Genomic DNA, 20,362 nt, shown 5'->3' on the forward strand with positions numbered 1-20,362 from the left:
AACCGTACCAGGCCACATACCCTCAACATTGGGAGGATGCTTTGGGGGTCTGTGACCCCTCAAAGCACCTTGTCCCCATGTTGATGAGGACAAGGGCCTCATCCTCACAACCCTGGCCGGTGGTTGTGAGGGTCTGCGGGCGGGGGGCTTATCAGAATCTGGAAGCCCCCTTTAACAAGGGGACCCCCAGATCCCGGCCCCCCCCTGTTTGAAATGGTAAGGGGGTACAAAAGTACCCCTACCATTTCACAAAGAAAGTGTCAAAATGGTTAAATAAGACAAACACACTTTTGAAAAATTCCTTTATTAAAAATAAAAAAAATTAAAAAAAGATTCCAACGGTGCTAATTCACTCTTGCTATCCAGCGACAGATCTCCGGGGTCCAGCGATGGATGATCATATCCAGCGACGGGGATCTCTCAGTCCAGCGCTGTCCATACATCCGTCTTCTGTCTCCAGTGCGGAGACACTGCGGGGATCCCAGCGCTGACGTTTCTTATATTAGGAGGGTGGGGCCACCCGTCACCTCACCCCGCCCCTCTGACGCTGGAGAGGGAAGCCAGGGGTTCCCCAGTGACGTGTGGGTGACCCCGCCCCCTCTGATGTAACGCAGGTTTCCGTTACATCAGAGGGGGCGGGGTCACCCACACGTCACTGGGGAACCCCTGGCTCCCTTCACCAGCGTCAGAGGGGGCGGGGTCAGGTGACGAGTGGCCCCGCCCTCCTAATATAAGAAACGTCAGCGCTGGGATCTCAGCAGTGTCTCCGCAATGGAGACAGAAGAAGGATGTATGGACAGCGCTGGACTGAGAGATCCCCCGTCGCTGGATATGATCATCCATCGCTGGACCGGAGATTCGTCGTTGGATAGCAAGAGTGGATTACCACCGCTGGAATCTTTTTTTTATTTTTAATAAAGGAATTTTTCAAAAGTGTGTTTGTCTTATTTAACCATTTTGACACTTTCTTTGTGAAATGGTAGGGGTACTTTTGTACCCCCTTACCATTTCAAACAGGGGGGGCGGGATCTTGTTAAAGGGGGCTTCCAGTTTCTGATAAGCCCTCCGCCTGCAGACCCTCACAACCACCGGCCAGGGTTGTGAGGATGAGGCCCTTGCCCTCATCAACATGGGGACAAGGTGCTTTGAGGGGTCACAGACCCCCAAAGCATCCTCCCAATGTTGAGAGTATGTGGCCTGGTACGGTTCAGGAGGGAGGGGGGCCGCTCTCTCGTCCTCCCCTCATTTCCTGCGGCCTGCCAGGTTGCGTGCTCGGATAAAGGGTCTGGTATGGATTTTTAGGGGGACCCCCACGTCAATTTTTTTTAAAATTTGATGCGGGGTTCCCCTTAATATCCATATCAGACCTGAAGGGTCTGGTATGGATATTTAGGGGGACCCCCACGTCAATTTTTTTTTTAATTTGACACGGGGTTCCCCTTAATATCCATGTCAGACCTGAAGGGCCTGGTAATTGAATTTAGGGGAACCCCCACACTTTATTTTTTTATTTTTTTTATCAATGAATGAATGAATTGTCGGCTAATACAGAGAACACTCATTGAGTGTTCTCTGTATTACGGGAGCCGACAATTTAGCCGCAAGTGATTTTAAGAGACTTTTTTTCCTGCACAAATGACACTTTGTGCAGGGACAGTTCTAAGCACCAGAAACATGCGCCCCTTCACAGGCATACTATAGATACCCCCCAGCTACGAAATTTAAAGGAATATTACACTTTAATCATTATTAAAATCACTGCTCCTGAAAAAAACGGTCGTTTTTAAAACTTTTTTTTGCATTGATCCATGTCCCCTGGGGCAGGACCCAGGTCCCCAAACACTTTTTAGGACAGTAACTTGCATATTACCCTTTAAAATTAGCACTTTAGATTGTGAACGTTCGAGTCCCATAGACTTTAATAGGGTTCTAAAGTTCACACGAAGTTTAGGTCTGTTCGCAGGTTCTGGTGCGAACCGAACAGGGGGGTGTTCGGCTCATCCCTAAGCAGGAGATGATCAGTGGGTACTGCGGACTCGATGTCCACCGGAACCCTCTGATCATTCGGTACAGAGGGAGGATGGCAATCTGTAAGCCATGCAGATCGCCGTTCTGTCAGTACAGAAGGCATGGATCCTGTGTTCCTGCAAAGCAGGGGCACAGATCCATGCCTTCCCCTAGTACAAGCACCTCGCCCACAGTAAGAAAACACCAGATAGGCACAAAGTTAACCCTGTAATCGCTCTAGATGTTTAATACCTTCCTAGCCAGCGTCAGTACAGTGACAGTGCATATTTTTAGCACTGATCACTGTATTAGTATCACTGGTCCCCAAAAAATGTCAGATAGTGTTCAATTTCTCCAACGCAATATCGCAGTCCCCCTATAAGTCACTGATCGCCGCCATTAAAAAAAATGTAATAAAAAAAATATATATATATATCTCCCATACTTTGTAGACGCTATAAGTTTTGCGCAAACCAATCAATATATATATTTTTTTAGACGCTATAACTTTTGCGCAAACTTATTGTGAAGCAGAATACATATTGGCCTACATTGATGAAAATATTCGATTTTTTCAACGTTTCTATTGAGTATGTTTTATAGCTGAAAGTAAAAAATATTGTTTTTTTTGTTTATAGCAACCAAAAAAAAAAAAGAAGAAAAACTCTGATCAAAAACCACCAAGAAAAATCTCTATTTGTGGGAAATAAAGGACATACATTTTATTTGGGTACATCCTTACACGACCACACAATTGTCAGTTAAATAGCCTGCTCATAAAGGGGGGTAAATCTTCTGGAGGGCGAGTGGTTAAATAAACTTTTTTCATCCTTTTCCCAGTTTCTGATCTTCACCATCCCTTTTTTCACCCAGTTCTTCCCTACATGCCTTCCCAAGAGCATCAGCTGGACTGACTCTCTGAAAACAGTGGACATACCTGTTTTTGTTGGCACTGCCAATTTTATGTCCACTAGGGGACATGTGCAAAAATGTGACAATATAAAAGCACAACCACACAACATGCTGGATTCGGGGAAATAGGGGTTGTACTAACAATAGCAGGTGCCAATCTTTATTAGTATTGGGCCAGGGGGGTTTCCAAATGATGCCGGGTCCTCAGAATCCGTGCACAGACAGAGGATTCAGATCAGCGGACACTAATGTAAAGGGGGACTCTGATGGAAACACTGGTGTAAGGGGGGTGCTAATGGGGACTCTGACATAAGGAGGGACTATGATTGGGGACCATCATGTAAAGAGGAACTTTGATGGGGACTATGATGTAATGGGGGAATCTGATGTCTACCCTCATGTAAGAAGGGACTCTGATGGGGGCATTGGTGTAAGTGGGATTCTGATGAGAACCATGATGTAAGGGGGAATTCTGATGGGGGGGATGATGTAAGGAGAGACTCTGATAAGGAGCATGATCTGGGTAGCGGGGGCGCTCTGATGGGGACCATGAGGTAAGAGGGTATTCTTATGGGATCACTGGTTTAAGTTGGGACACTGATAGGGACCCTACTATAAGGAGGGACTCTAATTGTGGTCCATGATGTAAAGAGGGACTTTGATGGGCACCATGATGTATGGCGGGACTCTAATGGAGACCACGATGAAAGGAGGCACTCGGATGAGGACCATTATATAAGGGGGGACTTTGATGGGCACCATGATGTAAGGGGGGGCCATGGCAAAGGGGGACTCAGATGAGACCCTGATATAAGGAGGGCACTGATTAGGGTCCATGATGTAAGGGGGGACTTTGATGGGCACCATGATGTATGGGGGGACTCTAATGGGGACCATGGTGTAAGGGGGGACTCTGATGGTGACCCTGAAATAAGTAGGGTCTCTGATGAGGACCATTATGTAAGGGGGGACTTTGATGGACACCATGATGTATTGGGGGACTTTAATGGAGACTGTGGAGTAAGGGTGGACTCTGATGGGGACCCTGATATAAGGAGGGACTCTAATGGGGACCCTGATATAAGGAGGAACTCTTTGATGAGGACCATTATGTAAGGGGGGACTTTGATGGACACCGTGATGTAAGGGGGGGACCATGGTGCAATGGGGAACTCTAATGGGGACTCTCTTATAAGGAGGGCTCTGTTTAAGGTCCTTAATGTAAGGGGGGGCTTTGATGGGCACCATGATGTAAGCTTAGAGACCCCTGGTATTGTGTAAGCATATAACATTAATTAGTTACATACTTGCTGTTATCTGCAGCCAAGGGGTTGACCTATTACATTCCACAACATGAGATGGAACAATAGGATATGAACTAACCAGTGATCTGAATTCATTGCTGGTTTGTGATAGAGGTGTCAGTGAGATGCTCCTCCTAATGACCTCACCGGATTGAGGGCTAAAAAAGTGTCTGGATTCCTGAGCGTCCTGAGTTATAGTAGGGAATAGCATGAAAACAGTATGCTAGATGATATGGCTTTATTATCTTTCATTTATCAGAAGATTCAAGACAGCAAAGGATGAAGCTATGGGTCAAAAATAAAATCTAATATGGCATTAAGGCTGGGTTCACACTGCAGCGTTGACGAGAATCAGATGTGATTCGCACTGCACTGCAGTGCAAATCACATGCGATCTCTGTGCGATGCGAGTTCAGCCATACAGATAGTATGGCTGAATTCGCATCGCACCCGGTCCAAACTCGCACAGGACCCTTTTTTTGGTCCGCAGCAGAATCGGATCGCATGGGTGTTCACACCATGCGATCCAATTCATGTCCGAGTTTGCAGATCGCACTGCGATATGCGAACTGATCTGGGGGTGTCATTAACATTTCACTGACACTCCCAGCAGTTCACATAGGGCAGTGTGAACTGCCGCCGGGAGGTATGCGATGCGGGAACCCGTCGCGGATTTGCGGCTTTCCCACATCGCTGCAATGTGAACCCAGCCTAAAGAACTAAAAGCAAAACTTTTTCTTATTATTATTTTGAATAAAGAGAGGTTATAACCCGTCGGTTCTTCTTTTGTGTCACTGGGGAGATGTCTCTTTACTTGTTGGCACATATCCAAAACAGGAAGTGCAAAGAAATCTCTTTAAAGTTCGGGAATCCCTGGTTGTCACCAGAACTGGTATCCCCATTGGAAGATTTCCCCTCTACTCCTGTTCTGGTGACAACCCAACATTTGTGGTTTTATTTTACTTTCAGCATGACTGTGGTTGGTTTGTATATTAGGTGTCCTTGGGGATGGACCACATCTGAAGTCGCTCTGATTGGTTTGTGTTTTTTTATGTCAATTTACCTCTGTCTTTCTGTGCAGGCCACGGGAATCAACAGTAAGCAGATTCTGGTTGCCATCTTACCAGGGTTACCGACCTCAGCTGAGTTGTTTATTCTGCCCCACCAAGACAGCCCAGGGGAAGCCAAGAAGAAAACAGAAGATTTGACGCAGGTACTATATAATTATACAATACAATCATTTTGTAGGGTTTACGTTTTGTTCATGGTGGCCCTTTAGTCATCTATCCTGTTGGCCTTTTTAAAAATGTATTTATTTACATAATGGACACATCACTGAGATCTCACCAAGATTAGAGAAAATTGCCAGGTTGTTTAATTCTACAGCATCCACCACACATTTAAATATTCTTTAACCACTAGCTGCCCAAGCTCATTCTGACATTTCTCTCATACATGTTAAGCCTGGTACACACTATTATTATTTTTTTTTTACTCAACCCAGCGGGCTCAACAAAAAAAAACACATGAAGAGCTCGGGAGGAGCCATTGTACTAACTATCCGATGTTAGTACAGCAATCTCCCTTCTGTGTTCTGACAGGGAGACCCCCCCCCCCCGCCAACAGAAGCCACCAACTGAGACCTTTTTCGGTCATGTCTCTTTGACAGAAGCTGGCTGAATGGCTAGCTTCTTGTTGGACCAACTATTGTACACACGGTTTCTATTGAACTGGCCTATGCCGATATTCAGGCTGTGTGTACCAGGGACGAGTAGTCATGGGAGGCAGAGTATAAAAAAAAAATTTAAGGGTAGGTAGCTGAAGTCCTACCCCACCACTGGGGCTCCTATCATCTATGGTTCCAGAGGTACGGGGCCCCTTGTGCAGCCTCTCAGAAACTACATACAGAGCGGCCAGTTTAAATTCAAGCTGGCACATTCTGTTTGTAGCAGACTGAGAGGATGAGCTCACAGTGCCTCTCCTCACTTCTTGTCAGCGGCACTGAGCTCAATGGACAGCTTGGTGTTTTGGACCAATGGTAAAGTATCATTGGCCCAAGCTGTCCATTAAAAATGCTGCAGTGGAGGCACACCTCTCACTGCAGTGTCATAGAAGGCAGCATGTGTGTAAAAGACACATGATCCCTTCCAGCCCAACCCTTTTAACTACAAGGAAAAAAACATGGGTTCATGGGTATAAGATTTACCCACAATCCCATGTTTTTCTTACACAGTTAAAGCAGAGTTCCGCCTGGGAAAAATGTAAAGTCAGCAGCTACAAATACTGTAGCTGCTGACTTTTAATATATGGACACTTACCTGTCCAGGGAGCCCGCAATGTCAGCACCTGAAGCCGATCGACTTACGAGTGCTGCCGCCGCCATTCCTGATAAGAGATCCAGGCATGAAGACTCCTGGTTCCCTGCTGCGCATGCGCGAGTTCCATGTTCTGAATGTTCCCTGCTGCCTTCTGGGACTTGTGTGTCTCTCAGAAATCAGCGGGTGGGGGGGGCGGAAATAGCATAGTTCGCCGCACAATGTGCAGCGCTCTTTCTCCGGAAGTGGGAGCAAATACCTGGATTTGACAGGTGTCTGCTTCCCTCTCCCCCCCTGAAAGGTGCCAAATGGGACACCAGAAGGGGGAGGAATCCGATCAGTGGAAGTTCCATTTCTGGGTGGAACTCCGCTTTATGCCCTGTACACACGGTCAGACATTCCGATGACAAAATCCGTCGGATTTTTTCAGACGGATTTTGTCTCAAACTTGTCTTGCATACACACGGTCGCACAAAGTTGTCGGAAAATCCGATTGTTCAGAACGCGGTGACGTAGAACACGTACGACAGGACTATAAAGAGGGCAGTAGCCAATAGCTTTCGCCTCGTAATTTATTCTGAGCATGCGTGGCACTTTTTCAGAAATGTCTACACACGATCGGAATCAGATTTTGTTGTTGGAAAATTTTAGATCCTGCTCTCAAATTTGTGTGTCGGAAATTCCGACGGAAAAAGTCAGATGGAGCCCACACACGATCGGATTTTCCGACAACAAGATCCGATCGCACATTTTCCGTTGGAAAGTCCAACCGTGTGTACAGGGCAGAGGAGACAGAGAATGAGAATCTGCTGCTACTAAAGAGGTACACGCTAAACCGTATATCTTTATGCTATGTTATAAGATAATAATTTATTATTTAGCTATTTACTGTGAAATTACTGGTTATAAATTCAACCTTCAGTAATTTGTCCATTAAGCCATCTGCTTAAGTACAGTTTTTGAAAATATAGTAACTTACCATAAAAATAATATATATTTATTTGTATATTACTTACTTATGGTAATTAATCCCAGGCCAATTCTGATACTTCTCTCCTGCATGTAAAAACCATCATCTTTTTGCTAGAACATTACTCAGAGCCCCCACACATTATATATATATTATTTTAGCAGATACCCTAAGGAATAAAATGATGGTCATTGCAACTTTTTATGTTACACAGTATTTGCGCAGTCATTTTTCAAACGCATTTTGTTTTGGAAAGAAATAGTTTCATGAATAAAAAAAATAAAATAAAAAACACTAAAATTAGCCTGATTTTTCTGTATACTATGAAAGATGACGCAGAGTAAATAGATACCTAACATGTCATGCTTTAAGATTGCACACACTTGTAGAATCTTTATTTTTTTTTACAGACTGAGGCCGCGTACACACGGGCGGACTGTTCGCCCAACCTTGTCCGCTGAACAGTGTTTGGGCGGACAGTCCGCTCGTGTGTGGGGCTTCAGCGGACAGTTTCAGCCGACAGTTGGACGGACAAAGTCTTTCGGAAATTCCGAAAAACTGTCCGCTGAAACTGTGTTTGAGCGAACAGTCCGCCCGTGTGTGGGCCTGTCCGCTGTACTTTCGAAATGAGCGGACTGTTCCCGCTCGGAAAGTCCGCCCATTTCGAGCGCGTGTACAGGTAGGCGGGGCCCGCGAAGTATACGTCGCGGGCTCCGCCGCCTGGAATGGGCTTAAAGGGGAACCCCAACGCCGAAAAAAAATCGGCGTGGGGGTTCCCCCCAAGTCCACACCAGACCCTTGTCCGAGCACGCTACCCGGCCGGCCAGGAAAGGGGGGCGAGCGAGCGCGCCCCCCCTCCTGAGCCGTACCAGGCCGCGTGCCCTCAACATGGGGGGTGCCTTGGGGAAGGGGGGGCCGCGCGGCCCCCCCACCCCAAAGCACCTTGTCCCCATGTTGATGAGGACAAGGGCCTCTTCCCGACAACCCTGGCCGTTGGTTGTCGGGGTCTGCGGGCGGGGGGCTTATCGGAATCCGCGAGCCCCCTTTAAGAAGGGGGCCCCCGGATACCGGCCCCCCACCCTATGTGAAAGTCGTCGCCCTACAATGTACCCCTACCCATTCACCTGTGAAATAAAGTACAAAAAAAAACACAACACATAGAAAAAATATTTTATTGCACAGCTCCGGGGGTCTTCCGTCTTCGGGGGTCTTCTCGCCGGACTCCTCCGCTATGTGTGTGTATCTCTTTTGTCCGGCTTTCTTCCTCCCCGCCGCCGGCCTCTTCTCCCGACTTCGGGGGTCTTGTCCCCCTCTTCGGTTCTTCTGCCGGGCCACCGCGCCTGGTCCGGTGGCCCGGTCTTCTGTCGCCGTCTTCCGTTCTTCTGTCGCCGCCTTCGGTTCTTCTGCCGGGCCACCGCGCCTTCTTGTAGCTCTTTTACAGGCGGTGGCCCGGTCTTCTGTCGCCGATGTCGTCGCCGCCGCCTTCCGTTCTTGTTCTTCTTCTTGTTCTTCTTCTTCTTCTCCTGGAGATGTTGACTCGACGAGCTCTCCGGCCGGAATGCCAGGGACGCGCTCTGCTGCCACTTATATAGTGACAATGGGGCGGGGTCACATGGTATATGTCACATGGGTTGGTCACATGGGTTGATGTCACATGGGGACTATGACATCGTAAGGGGGCGGGGTCACCATGTGACCAACCCATGTGACATATACCATGTGACCGAGCCCCATTGTCACTATATAAGTGACCGCACAGCGCGTCCCCGGCATTCCGGCCGGAGAGCTCGTCGGAGCTGTGCAATAAAATACTTTTTCTATGTGTTGTGTTTTTTTTTGTACTTTATTTCACAGGTGAATGGGTAGGGGTACATTGTACCCCATACTCATTCACATAGGGTGGGGGGCCGGTATCCGGGGGCCCCCTTCTTAAAGGGGGCTCCCGGATTCCGATAAGCCCCCCGCCCGCAGACCCCGACAACCAACGGCCAGGGTTGTCGGGAAGAGGCCCTTGTCCTCATCAACATGGGGACAAGGTGCTTTGGGGTGGGGGGGCCGCGCGGCCCCCCCTTCCCCAAGGCACCCCCCCATGTTGAGGGCACGCGGCCTGGTACGGCTCAGGAGGGGGGGGCGCGCTCGCTCGCCCCCCTTTCCTGGCCGGCCGGGTAGCGTGCTCGGACAAGGGTCTGGTGTGGACTTGGGGGGGAACCCCCACGCCGATTTTTTTCGGCGTTGGGGTTCCCCTTTAAGCCCATTCCAGGCGGCGGAGCCCGCGACGTCTCCTTCGCGGGCCCCGCCTACCTGTACACGCGCTCGAAATGGGCGGATTTGCCTCCTCCTTACGTGGGCGAGTCCGTTCATTTCAAAAGTTGAGCGAACTGTTTGCCCAACCTTGTTCGTCAAACAGTCCGCTCGTGTGTGGGCAAGTCCGCTCATGCAAATTTTGAGCGGACTGTTTGACAAACTGTTTGCTGAACAAGGTTGGGCGAACAGTCCGCGCGTGTGTACGCGGCCTAAATGTTTAGAGTTACAGAGGTCTAGTGCTAGAATTATTGCTCTGGCTCTAACGTTCGCAGCGTATGTAACCTGTGTGTATCTGGCTCTGATACTAGCCAGTGCCTCACCAGCCACTCACCTCACTGCATGTCGCTGGTGTGTACGGCCCTTAAAAATCAGCCTTTTTTTCTAGATAATTACTTAGAATCCCCAGACATTATATATTTTCTGAAAGCAAAGGCCCAAGAGAAACGTATGTTGGCCATATGTCACACAATATTCACGCAACGGTTTATCAAACACAATTTTTGAGAAAAATGTAATGAATTTTATTGCATTTTTGTAAAATATAAAAGATGATGTTACACCGAATAAATTAATTGCTAACTCACGCTTTTAACCACTTGCCGACCAGCGCACGACGATGTACGCCGACAGAATGGCACGGGCAGGCAAATGGGCGTACATGTACGTCCCTTTAAATTTGCCGCCCTGCCATCGGGAGCGCGCCGCTGGCGGCGCACTCCCGCGCTGGTCGGGACCCCCGTGAGTCCGGTCGCGGGACCCGCGGACTCGATCGCCGCGGGCATCCCCGCGATCGTCTCACGGAATGGAGAAGTGCCGTTGTAAACAACATTTCTCCATTCTGCCTAGCAACTAGTGACGCTGATCTCTGCTCCATGTGATTGGAGCAGAGATCAGTGTTCACTAAATGAAAGCCCAACCCCCCCACAGTTAGTAACACGCCCCTAGGAACATTTAACCCCTACACTGCCACCCACTGGTTAACCCCTTCACTGCCAGTGTCATTTACACAGGAATCACTGCATTTATATAGCAGTGATTACTGTATAAATGACAATGGTCTCAAAAATGTGTCAAAAATGTCCGATGGGTCCCCCACAATGTCGCAGTCACAATAAAAATCGCTGATCGCCGCCATTACTAGTAAAAAAAAAAACAATAAAAAATTATTAATAAAAATGCTATAAAACTATCCCTATTTTGTAAACGCTATAACTTTTGCGCAAACCAATCAATAATCGCTTATTGTGATTTTTTTAACCAAAAATATGTAGAAGAATACGTATCGGCCTAAACTGAGGGAAAAAAAAATTTTTTATATATTTTTGGGGGATATTTATTATAACAAAAAGTAAAAAATAATGCGTTTTTTTCAAAATTGTCGCTCTATTTTTGCTTATAGCGCAAAAAATAAAAACCGCAGGGGTGATCAAATACCACCAAAAGAAAGCTCTATTTGTGGGGAAAAAAGGACGTCAATTTTGTTTGGGAGTCACGTCGCACGACCGCGCAATTGTCAGGTAAAGCGACTCAGTGCCGAATCGCAAAAAGTGGTCTGTCTTTGACCAGCAAATTGGTCCGGTCTGAAAGTGGTTAAATTGTGTACGCCCAGTATTTAATAATCTTCATAGGCAACGCTTTTAAAAGGCTTTTCAGGGTACAATTTTTGAGTTACATAGATCTGGTGCTAAAATTATTGCTCTCGCTCTGACATGCAATCACAGTTTACATATGCGTGCGGAACGGACTTATGCGTTTGTCTTTGCTCGTGAGTGCAAGGATCTGAAAAAGCGGTTATGAGCCACAGCTAATACTACTGGCGTTTTTATAATGTCCAGTGTGTATGAGGCCTTATAAATAATCACAGCATAGTTTTTTTTTTTTTTTTTTTGGGTGTGTGTGGGGGGATGTAAAGGTTTCACATAAATAAATAAAACTGATCATTATAAGCACCCCTGCTTGTTGAATGGCTTGTCTCATTCCTGTGTCTGAAACTTCTGCAAAAGAGCTTGTTCTTTTGAAAAATGGCAGACTCTCTGGCCAGATAAAAATAGCAGAAAGAAAGCCTAATGCCTTGTACACACGGTCGGACATTCCGACCACAAAATCTGTATGATTTTTTCCGACGGATTTTGTCCGAAACTTGTGTTGCATACACACGGTCGGACAAAGTTGTCAGAATTTCCGATCGTTCGGAACGTGATGTAGTTCGTTTGTTACGACGGGACTATGCTGAGGCTAGTAGCCAATAGCTTTGGTTTTCGTAATTTGATCTGAGCATGCGTGGGACTTTGTCCAATCGGAATTCTCTACAAATGATCAGAAAAAGTTCGATCTGATTTTTTTGTTGGAAAATTTGAGATCCTGCTCTCAAATTTTTTCTGTCGGAATTTCCAACGGAAAAAGTCAGATAGACCCCACACACGATCGGATTTTCCGACAATATAATCCAATCGGACCTTTTTTCCATTGGAATTTCCGACCATGTGTACAAGGCATTAGAAAGAAAACAAATGCAGTCATCACAAAAGTCTAATGCCACATGCACAGGACCAGACTTTCCGGCAGACTAGGTCTGAAGGGATTAGTCCGTCGGATAATCCGATTGTGTGTGGGCTAGTCCGATCATTTTTAGAAGAAAAAATAATCAGACGGACCTAAAAATAGAAGAGGTTTCAAATCTATCCGACGGACTAAAATCGGGAAAACCGTTCGTCTGTGCGCTGGTCCGTCGGAAGACCGTCAGACCTAGTCTACCGAAATGTCTGGTCGTGTGTACGCTGCATTAGGCTTAATGTACATGGGACATTTTACAACCTCTCCTGAACTATTTAACTTGACAGATAGTAACCAACATTTAAAAATGTCAGTTTTGCTGCGTTTGCATGCCGCGTTTAGCTGCATTTGCATTTAGAAGCATTTTTTTTTCTCAAATAGTCAAAAATGTAATCAAATGCCTGTAAACAAAATGCAGCTAAGTGCGAGTTCCCGTGTTTACAAGCTGTTACAGGTGTTTGGCGTTTAAATTGCCCCTGAACATCCGTCCTGAACACATTTTTTTGCTTTCCAAAACATGCTTTTAAACTAAACTGCCTGGAAATGACTATGAATGACTCTGTGTACATATACTGATAAGATAAGATAGAGGAGAGTTCAGGGGCAGCTGAAAAAAATGCTCAACTGCTCCTAAGAGCCCATTCACACAGGGGCAACACGATTTGTAGGCGACTTGAGTCAGGCAACTTGGACACGACTTGAGTTAAGATCACAGCGCGACTTGGGACGACTTCAAAACGACTTGTGATGACTTCAAGCCCGACTTGGGACGACTTACAAGTCGCCCCAGGCCAGGCGACTTTTGCCGAGGCCAAGCAGAGAATGAGCTCAAGGGGGAACTCCACGGCAAATTTCTGAAAAAATTTGGCGTGGGTTCCCCCTCCGAGAGCATACCAGGCCCTTAGGTCTGGTATGGATTCCAAGGGGAACCCCCTACGCCGAAAAAACGGCGTGGGGGTCCCCCCCAGATCCACACCAGACCCTTATCCGAGCACGCTACCCGGCCGGCCAGGAAAGGGGGTGGGGACGAGCGGGCGCCCCCCCCCCTCCTGAGCCGTACCAGGCCGCGTGCCCTCAACATGGGGGGGTGCCTTGGGGGAGGGGGGGCGTGCGGCCCCCCCACCCCAAAGCACCTTGTCCCCATGTCGATGAGGACAAGGGCCTCTTCCCGACAACCCTGGCCGTTGGTTGTCGGGGTCTGCGGGCGGGGGGCTTATCGGAATCTGGGAGCCCCCTTTAATAAGGGGGCCCCCGGATACCGGCCCCCCACCCTATGTGAATGAGTATGGGGTACAATGTACCCCTACCCATTCACCTGTGGAAAAAAAGTACAAAAAAAAAACACAACACAGGGAAAAAATATTTTATTGCACAGCTCCGGGGGTCTTCCGTCTTCGGGGGTCTTCTCGCCGGACTCCTCCGCTATCTTCTTGTAGCTCTTTTACTAGCGGAGGAGTCCGGCTTTCTTCCTCCCCGCCGCCGGCCTCTTCTCCCGACTTCGGGGGTCTTGTCCCCCTCTTCGGTTCTTCTGCCGGGCCACCGCGCCTTCTTATAGCTCTTTTACAGGCGGTGGCCCGGTCTTCTGTCACCGCCGCCGCCGCCTTCCGTTCTTCTTCTTCTTCTTCTCCAGGAGATGTTGACACGACGCTCTCTCCGGCCGGAATGCCAGAGCCGCCCTGCGCTGCCACTTATATAGGGACAATGGGGCGGTGTCACATGGGTTGATGTCACATGGGTTGGTCACATGGGTTGATGTCACATGGTGACCCCGCCCCCTTACCATGTTCCAGCTCAGAGGCCACCAACTCTTTGACCGCAGTGCCCCCCATTCACCATCTTCCATATAACCATTGTTATATGGCTTTAGCAACGAGCCCATATCTCCAATGGGTCCCGCATCAACTTCTCTGTGGGGAGGGGTTATCTTCATTTACCTGCACCGACCAACATCCGCCTACCGCTACGACATCCAACACCTACCTCTGAAAGCAAAAACATGTTAACACCTCCCAAGAACGAAAGGAGCTCTATCGCCCTCCCCACAGTACACTGTCCCCATTCGGTGTAGGCTAAAAGGGAGGAAGGGTGGGAAACTTCCTCAAAAGACTGACGCTGGGGCGGGCTGCGCTCTCTCCTCGTGGTGCTAAGCCCCGTCCCCTAATTCTAGCAGCCTATCCTTGCTTGCCCCAGTTAACTTTCTTCATGCCCGCTCTACGCCTACCCCCCTGCGTGGTCCGTCTCCGAGCTCTCTTGAGTATAGTATAACTGATGTTGCCCACCTTACTTCTAGCTACCCAGCCACCCAATTACATCCTTCAACTTTCCCATTAAAGAGACCACACTTTTAACTTGGAGTAATTAGTGGCCGTAGCAGCCTCTTTATTAATTAATTAAAACATATAATAAACATATCAAAACCAACAATGAACTTATCATTTAACTGAATAGACTGAAAAAACACGTTGGTCTTCAGCAGGGCCTTCCCTCTCCCCACCCCATTAACATACCAATCAACCGGCACTGCGATCGTATTAACTGTACCAGGCCTAAAGCTGATATGCTAGCTCAGAGGCCAACAACTCTTTGACTGCAGTGCCCCCCATTCACCATCTTCCATATAACCATTGTTATATGGCTTCAGCAACGAGCCCATATCTCCAATGGGTCCCGCATCAACTTCTCTGTGGAGAGGGGTTATCTTCCTTTACCTGCACCGACCAACATCCGCCATAGCAAGCAAGGATAAAACCTTAACCTTGCGCGCACCTCCACACCCTCAAAGCTCGTTCGATCTCCCCCTGGAGACCTAAGGACCACAGATCAATCCCCACGTCGTTCAGGTGAACCCCATCTGTACGTAGGTACCTCCATGTATTCACCTCTAGCTGTACATGTCGCACAGCCAACCCCCCATTGCGAACTACAAAACGGCTGACGTCTTGGTTCACCTTCCTCCTGGCCTTGTTGATCTTATCTACGGACCTGGCGAACCTCCATGTGGACCTGGTGACCATGTCTGACCACACTATGATCATCCCAGGAAAAGCCGCCCTAAGGCGTAGGAAATCATATTTGATGTCCCGTGTAATGTCTAATTTGGTGTGCAAGCCCAAATCATTGCCCCCTAAATGTAAGACCAAAACGTCCGGGGGCCTATCAAAACCCGCAAACCAATGCACCTCAAGAACCATCCTGCTCCAAAGCATGCGTGGGAAACCGAACCACTTCAGGTAAGCCTCCTGCCTTGAAATGCCCAGTTGCCGACCGTCCGGCCGGACATCACCCCTCCTAGCTCCCCAGCACACATACGAGTGACCCATAATCCAGACCAACCCTGGTGGACCACCTGAAAGAAAGAAAAACAAAGAACCAAATAACATTCACAGTATGAGTATTAACACAAACCCATGCCGACAGCCCCCCATCGCTACCCAACTACACACATACCAGCTCCGGTCGAACATAGGACTGAAACCTCCGCGATTCCCACCGGCCGATCCTTTTAACCGATTCCTCATCCAATCCCCACCTAACCGCCTCTGTCGCGGCCCCGATCCTGAACGAATGGGAGGAAAACTTCCCCCCCCCCCTAAACCCAATGCCTGCAGGCATTTCCGAAAAACCCCTATAAATTGGAATCACAACAAATATCCCCCCCCCCCCCCCCATGGTGCAGCAGCAACGGACCCAGCAAAGCCAGTCAGCAATCAAGAAATTCACGCAGGACGAGAACAGGACACAGCTGACAGCCCGGAATTGCGAAAACCACAACTTCCTTGCCTTTACCGCCCTGATCTGTTTTAGACCTGCGTACCGTCATGGTCACTCCGTCGGTCAAGCAAGCGACGTCCTCCATAAACAAACCTCCCCGCCCCCGTTTAGAAGGGCTGACCAATTCCCCTATGCGGAACGCCCCAAAAAAGGCCAACACGAACGCGATTCTAAACAACAAAAACTCGTACCCCGAGGCACACACCACCCGCAGCTTCTCACAAATCCTGCCCAATAATTCAAAAGACACCGGCCTCCTGTCGTCCTTCACCTGGCGACCCTTCCGATAACCTCTCACCGCCTGACGTACCCAAAAGTCTTTCGTCCAATCCGGCTCACCTCTCAGCTTGAACCAGAACGCTAAACCAGCCAACTTCTGCCCCACACTGGATATCGATATACCATCTTCCAGATTCCGAGTGACAAAGTACAGCACCAGCAGCCAATGATCCCGCACCTCCGCCTGTACCTGTCCACACAAGGCTTCCCACTCCGCCCATGTCCTCTCGTATGCCGACCACGTTCCCCCACTCACTGACCTTCTGATCCAGTCGGCGATTCTTCCAACGCAAGCCTCCACAGTCTCTCTGGGCAGGGTGTCCCGTGCTCCTCCGCTGCGGGAGCCAACTCCCGGAACTTGTCCCACTGAAAACAAGATGGTGTATCAGCTATAACGTTTTCAACCCCCGGCAAATGCACTGCATGTACAAATATGTTCAGTTGCATACAGCGAAGGAACAAGTGTCGCAGCAATCGCACCACCGGCGGGGATGCCGCAGAAATCCTTAAATGGGCCAGCGACACGCCCCAGCGTCACCTCCTTCCGCAACTTCTCTGAAACCACCTCCGGATAAAGTATGGCAGACCGCAGGTTCCTCGATACCGGAGGGGCCACCTCCATAACCACCAGTATCCGAAACCCCTCCGCAAACCCCTGACCCAAAATCCGCGCCACCTCCCTATCCGGATATCAATCTAGGAAAGGCCGCATCCTTTCCAGTCTCACCGGCGTCGTCCCTCTTATGGGCAGAATCTCCAACCCTACCTTTTCCCTGTTTAAAACATCGAGAGACTGGGTGGGCTCCCCCACAACCAGAGCACTCGTGTTTGTACTTGCAGCTCCCCGCAAATCTACAACTGCCCTTGTTGTATTGCCAGCAGACTCCCTTCTTCCTAGCGGCCGATTGACCGGAAGTCCCAGATCCACCGCCCCCCCCCCCCCCTAAAAAAACTGAGTCGGCATCCGTGCAGAAGACATCAGTCGCATCCACAAGCTGATGTCCTTATGATCCCAGCGCAGTGCAGGTCTGACCGCCCTCCGTTGCCGAAATTGCTCATTATACCGCAGCCACGCCAGTCCCCCGTAGACTCTGTGCGCCTCCCCGATGGCGTCCAGATAACAAAAGAGAGCCGAACACTGCTCCGGGTTCTTCTCCCCTATCACACTGGCTAAAATCGCAAACGCCTTCAGCCAGTTAGGGAAAGTCCGCGGTATCAGCCGATATCGTCTCTTCTCTTCATCCTTCTTCTTGGTGTCATCCGGTTTCCCCCTGTCCAAATTAAACTTCTCCAGGGGCAACAGTGAAAATATTTCCACGTATTCCACCTTCCAAATCTTCTCCCTAACCTCCTGTTTTAAATGCGCCCAGCGGTCCCTCAAAACACACGTATACCTCGCACCGCGCTGCATCCGCCAACCTAATCACATCCTGTCTCTTACCCGCTTTCCCCCAGTCCCCGCCTTTTCCCCCGACGTCCCGGGGCGGCACCGCGGCCGTCGCGGTCACCACCCCAGCACCCGACCCCTCCCGGCAACATCTGTAGGCGCAGCGGGCGGAGGCGCCACCACCGCTTTCCCACTCAGCTCTGGGGCAGGCGGCACCGCGGCCCCCACCCCCCCGCCCCTGGCACCGGAGCGGTCCACGCGGCCCCCGGCGCAACTGGCACGGTCCCGGTTCGCTCATACCTGCCTACCAACTCCTTCAGTCCCGCCAGGAAACCCAGTAGCCCCCCATCCGCCTGTGCGCTGTCCGGGACCCGCGGAGCCAGATGGGGGCGAATCGGGGAGGGTGTCCCCCCGCCCATGACTGCTTCGCAGACCCCGCTACCACCCCGATCCCCAACCCCACACCGCCCCTCCCCCCCTTAAATGTCCCATAGGAAAAGCTGACTTACCGGGCCGCCTGGAAGAACTCCCACCAGCCGCCGACCGACCACCGACCGTTGACGGACCGCCACCTCATCCTCGGACGCCGACAGTTCGCCTTCGGAACGTTCCCGACTCCGCTCGTCCTCGCCACTCAACCGACTTGCTGCTCCTTCCTGCTCCGGAGGGGAGTTGCGCCTGGGCCTTCCCCGACTCCGTCCGGGGGTTGCCTTGCCAGCCTGCTCGCTCTTCCTCTTGGCTCCGTCACACAATCCCTGCCGCAGCATGCCGGATCCCCTTAGGCGCCCGTCCGGTGACCCGCTGCTCTCCCTGGACGGCGTGGTGTACCTGGCTGCGGCCTCTCCTTGTCTCCTTCACTGGAGCCCCGCCCCTGCCGAGGCTGTGCCAGGGGACAGGCCCGATACTTCTTCTGGCTGGGGTCTCTCCCCCATTCTGCGGCCGCGTGGCACTGCACCCGCCCAACCGCCTCCTCCCCAAGGCCTCCACTGCCGCCCTTGCCGGCCGTTTCGCGGGAGGCTTGCGGGGGCGGAGCCAGCGTTCCCCGCTCTGCGGAAGGCAGCAGCCCCGGGAGATTCTCCCGGGGAAAACCGAGCCGGCGGGCGGGAGCGCCGCGCCCGACCCGAGTCCTCCCCCTGTGTTTGGCCATCATCCTCAGCTGTCCCCAGCACCGCAGCTACCTGGTCCTGGAGCCAGCGCTCCCCGTTGGCCGCCGCCGCGGCCTTCATTTGCTGCACTAAGACTTGCAGGGAGGATGCCATGTTGCGCTCAGTCCAAACTTCCTCCAAAGACTGACGCTGGGGCGGGCTGCGCTCTCTCCTCATGGCGCTAAGCCCCGCCCCCTAATTCTAGCAGCCTATCCTTGCTTGCCCCAGTTAACTTTCTTCATGCCCACTCTACGCCTACCCACCTGCGTGGTCCGTCTCCAAGCTCTCTTATTGCCAGTATCTGGTTTCTTTTTTGTTTGATTTTTTTTTAGCACCTTTTTTTTTTCTTCTATCTATCTATGCGATCCAGTTCTGCAAATCGTATGTGATCCTTCAGCAGTGCGATTTGAGCCATTATTCTGTATGGCTCAAATAGCACCACATCCACAACAAAATTGTGTAGGACCCTTTTTTTGTCGCACGAAAATTAGATTGCACGGGTGTTTCACACCCATGCAATTCAATTCTGCAAATCGCACTACCAACCAATTTCGGGGTGTCATTAACTTAACATACACACCTGCAGTGGTCCTCATAAACGGGGTGCGACTTCCACACCGCGTCAGTGTGAACTGGCACTAAAAAGCAACAACAAATAAACAAACAAAAAAATAAACCCCATACTGGCAATATGTCATTTATTAATTTTTTGATTTTTAACCACTTCAGCCCCAGAAGGATTTGCCCCGGTCCTGACCAAAGCGATTTTTGCGCTTCGGCACTGCGTTGCTTTAACCGACAATTGCACAGTCGTGCGACATTGCACCCAAACAAAATTGATGTCCTTTTTTTCCCCACAAATCGAGCTTTCTTTTGGTGGTGTTTGACCACCTCTGCAGTTTTTATTTTTTGCGCTATAAACCAAAAAATAGCTACAATTTTTAGCTTTTTGCTATAATAAACATCCCCCAAAAATATATAAAAAACTATTTTTTTCCTCAGTTTAGGCTGATATGTATTGTTCTACATATTTTGTATAAAAAAAAAAAAAAAAAAAAAAAATCACAATAAGCATATATTGATTGGTTTCCGCAAAACTTATAGCGTCTACAAAATAAGGGATAGTTTGATGCCATTTTATTATTCATTTTTTTTATTAGTAATGGCTGCAATTTTTATCATGACTGTGACATTATGGCGGACGCATCGAACACTTTTGACACTATTTTGGGACCATTGTCATTTATATAGCGATCAGTGCTATAAAAATACTCTGATTACTGTGTAAATGGCACTTGCAGGGAAGGGGTTAACCACTAGTAGGAGATGAAGGGGTTAAGTGTGTCCTAGGGAGTGATTCTAACTGTATGGGGGATGTGCTTCGACTCGGCCCGATGACAGGTAGCAGTGATCTC

General features: G+C 49.6%; 1 protein-coding gene across 5 annotated transcripts in view; it reads left to right on the top strand.

Moving 5' to 3' along the window:
* SORCS1 (sortilin related VPS10 domain containing receptor 1) overlaps positions 1–20,362 on the top strand; it is a 1,028,639-nt gene that overhangs the window by 938,618 nt on the left and 69,659 nt on the right. For all 5 annotated transcript variants that reach the window (XM_077455080.1, XM_077455083.1, XM_077455081.1 and 2 more), the window contains exon 23: positions 5,305–5,436. In XM_077455080.1, coding sequence (XP_077311206.1) covers positions 5,305–5,436 — 132 coding nt within the window. The remainder of the gene's footprint in view (positions 1–5,304; positions 5,437–20,362) is intronic.

Source organism: Lithobates pipiens, unplaced genomic scaffold, assembly GCF_037356315.1.
Source record: "Lithobates pipiens isolate NorthernLeopardFrog02 unplaced genomic scaffold, aLitPip1_a1.2 Scaffold_25, whole genome shotgun sequence".
NCBI lineage: Eukaryota > Metazoa > Chordata > Amphibia > Anura > Ranidae > Lithobates > Lithobates pipiens.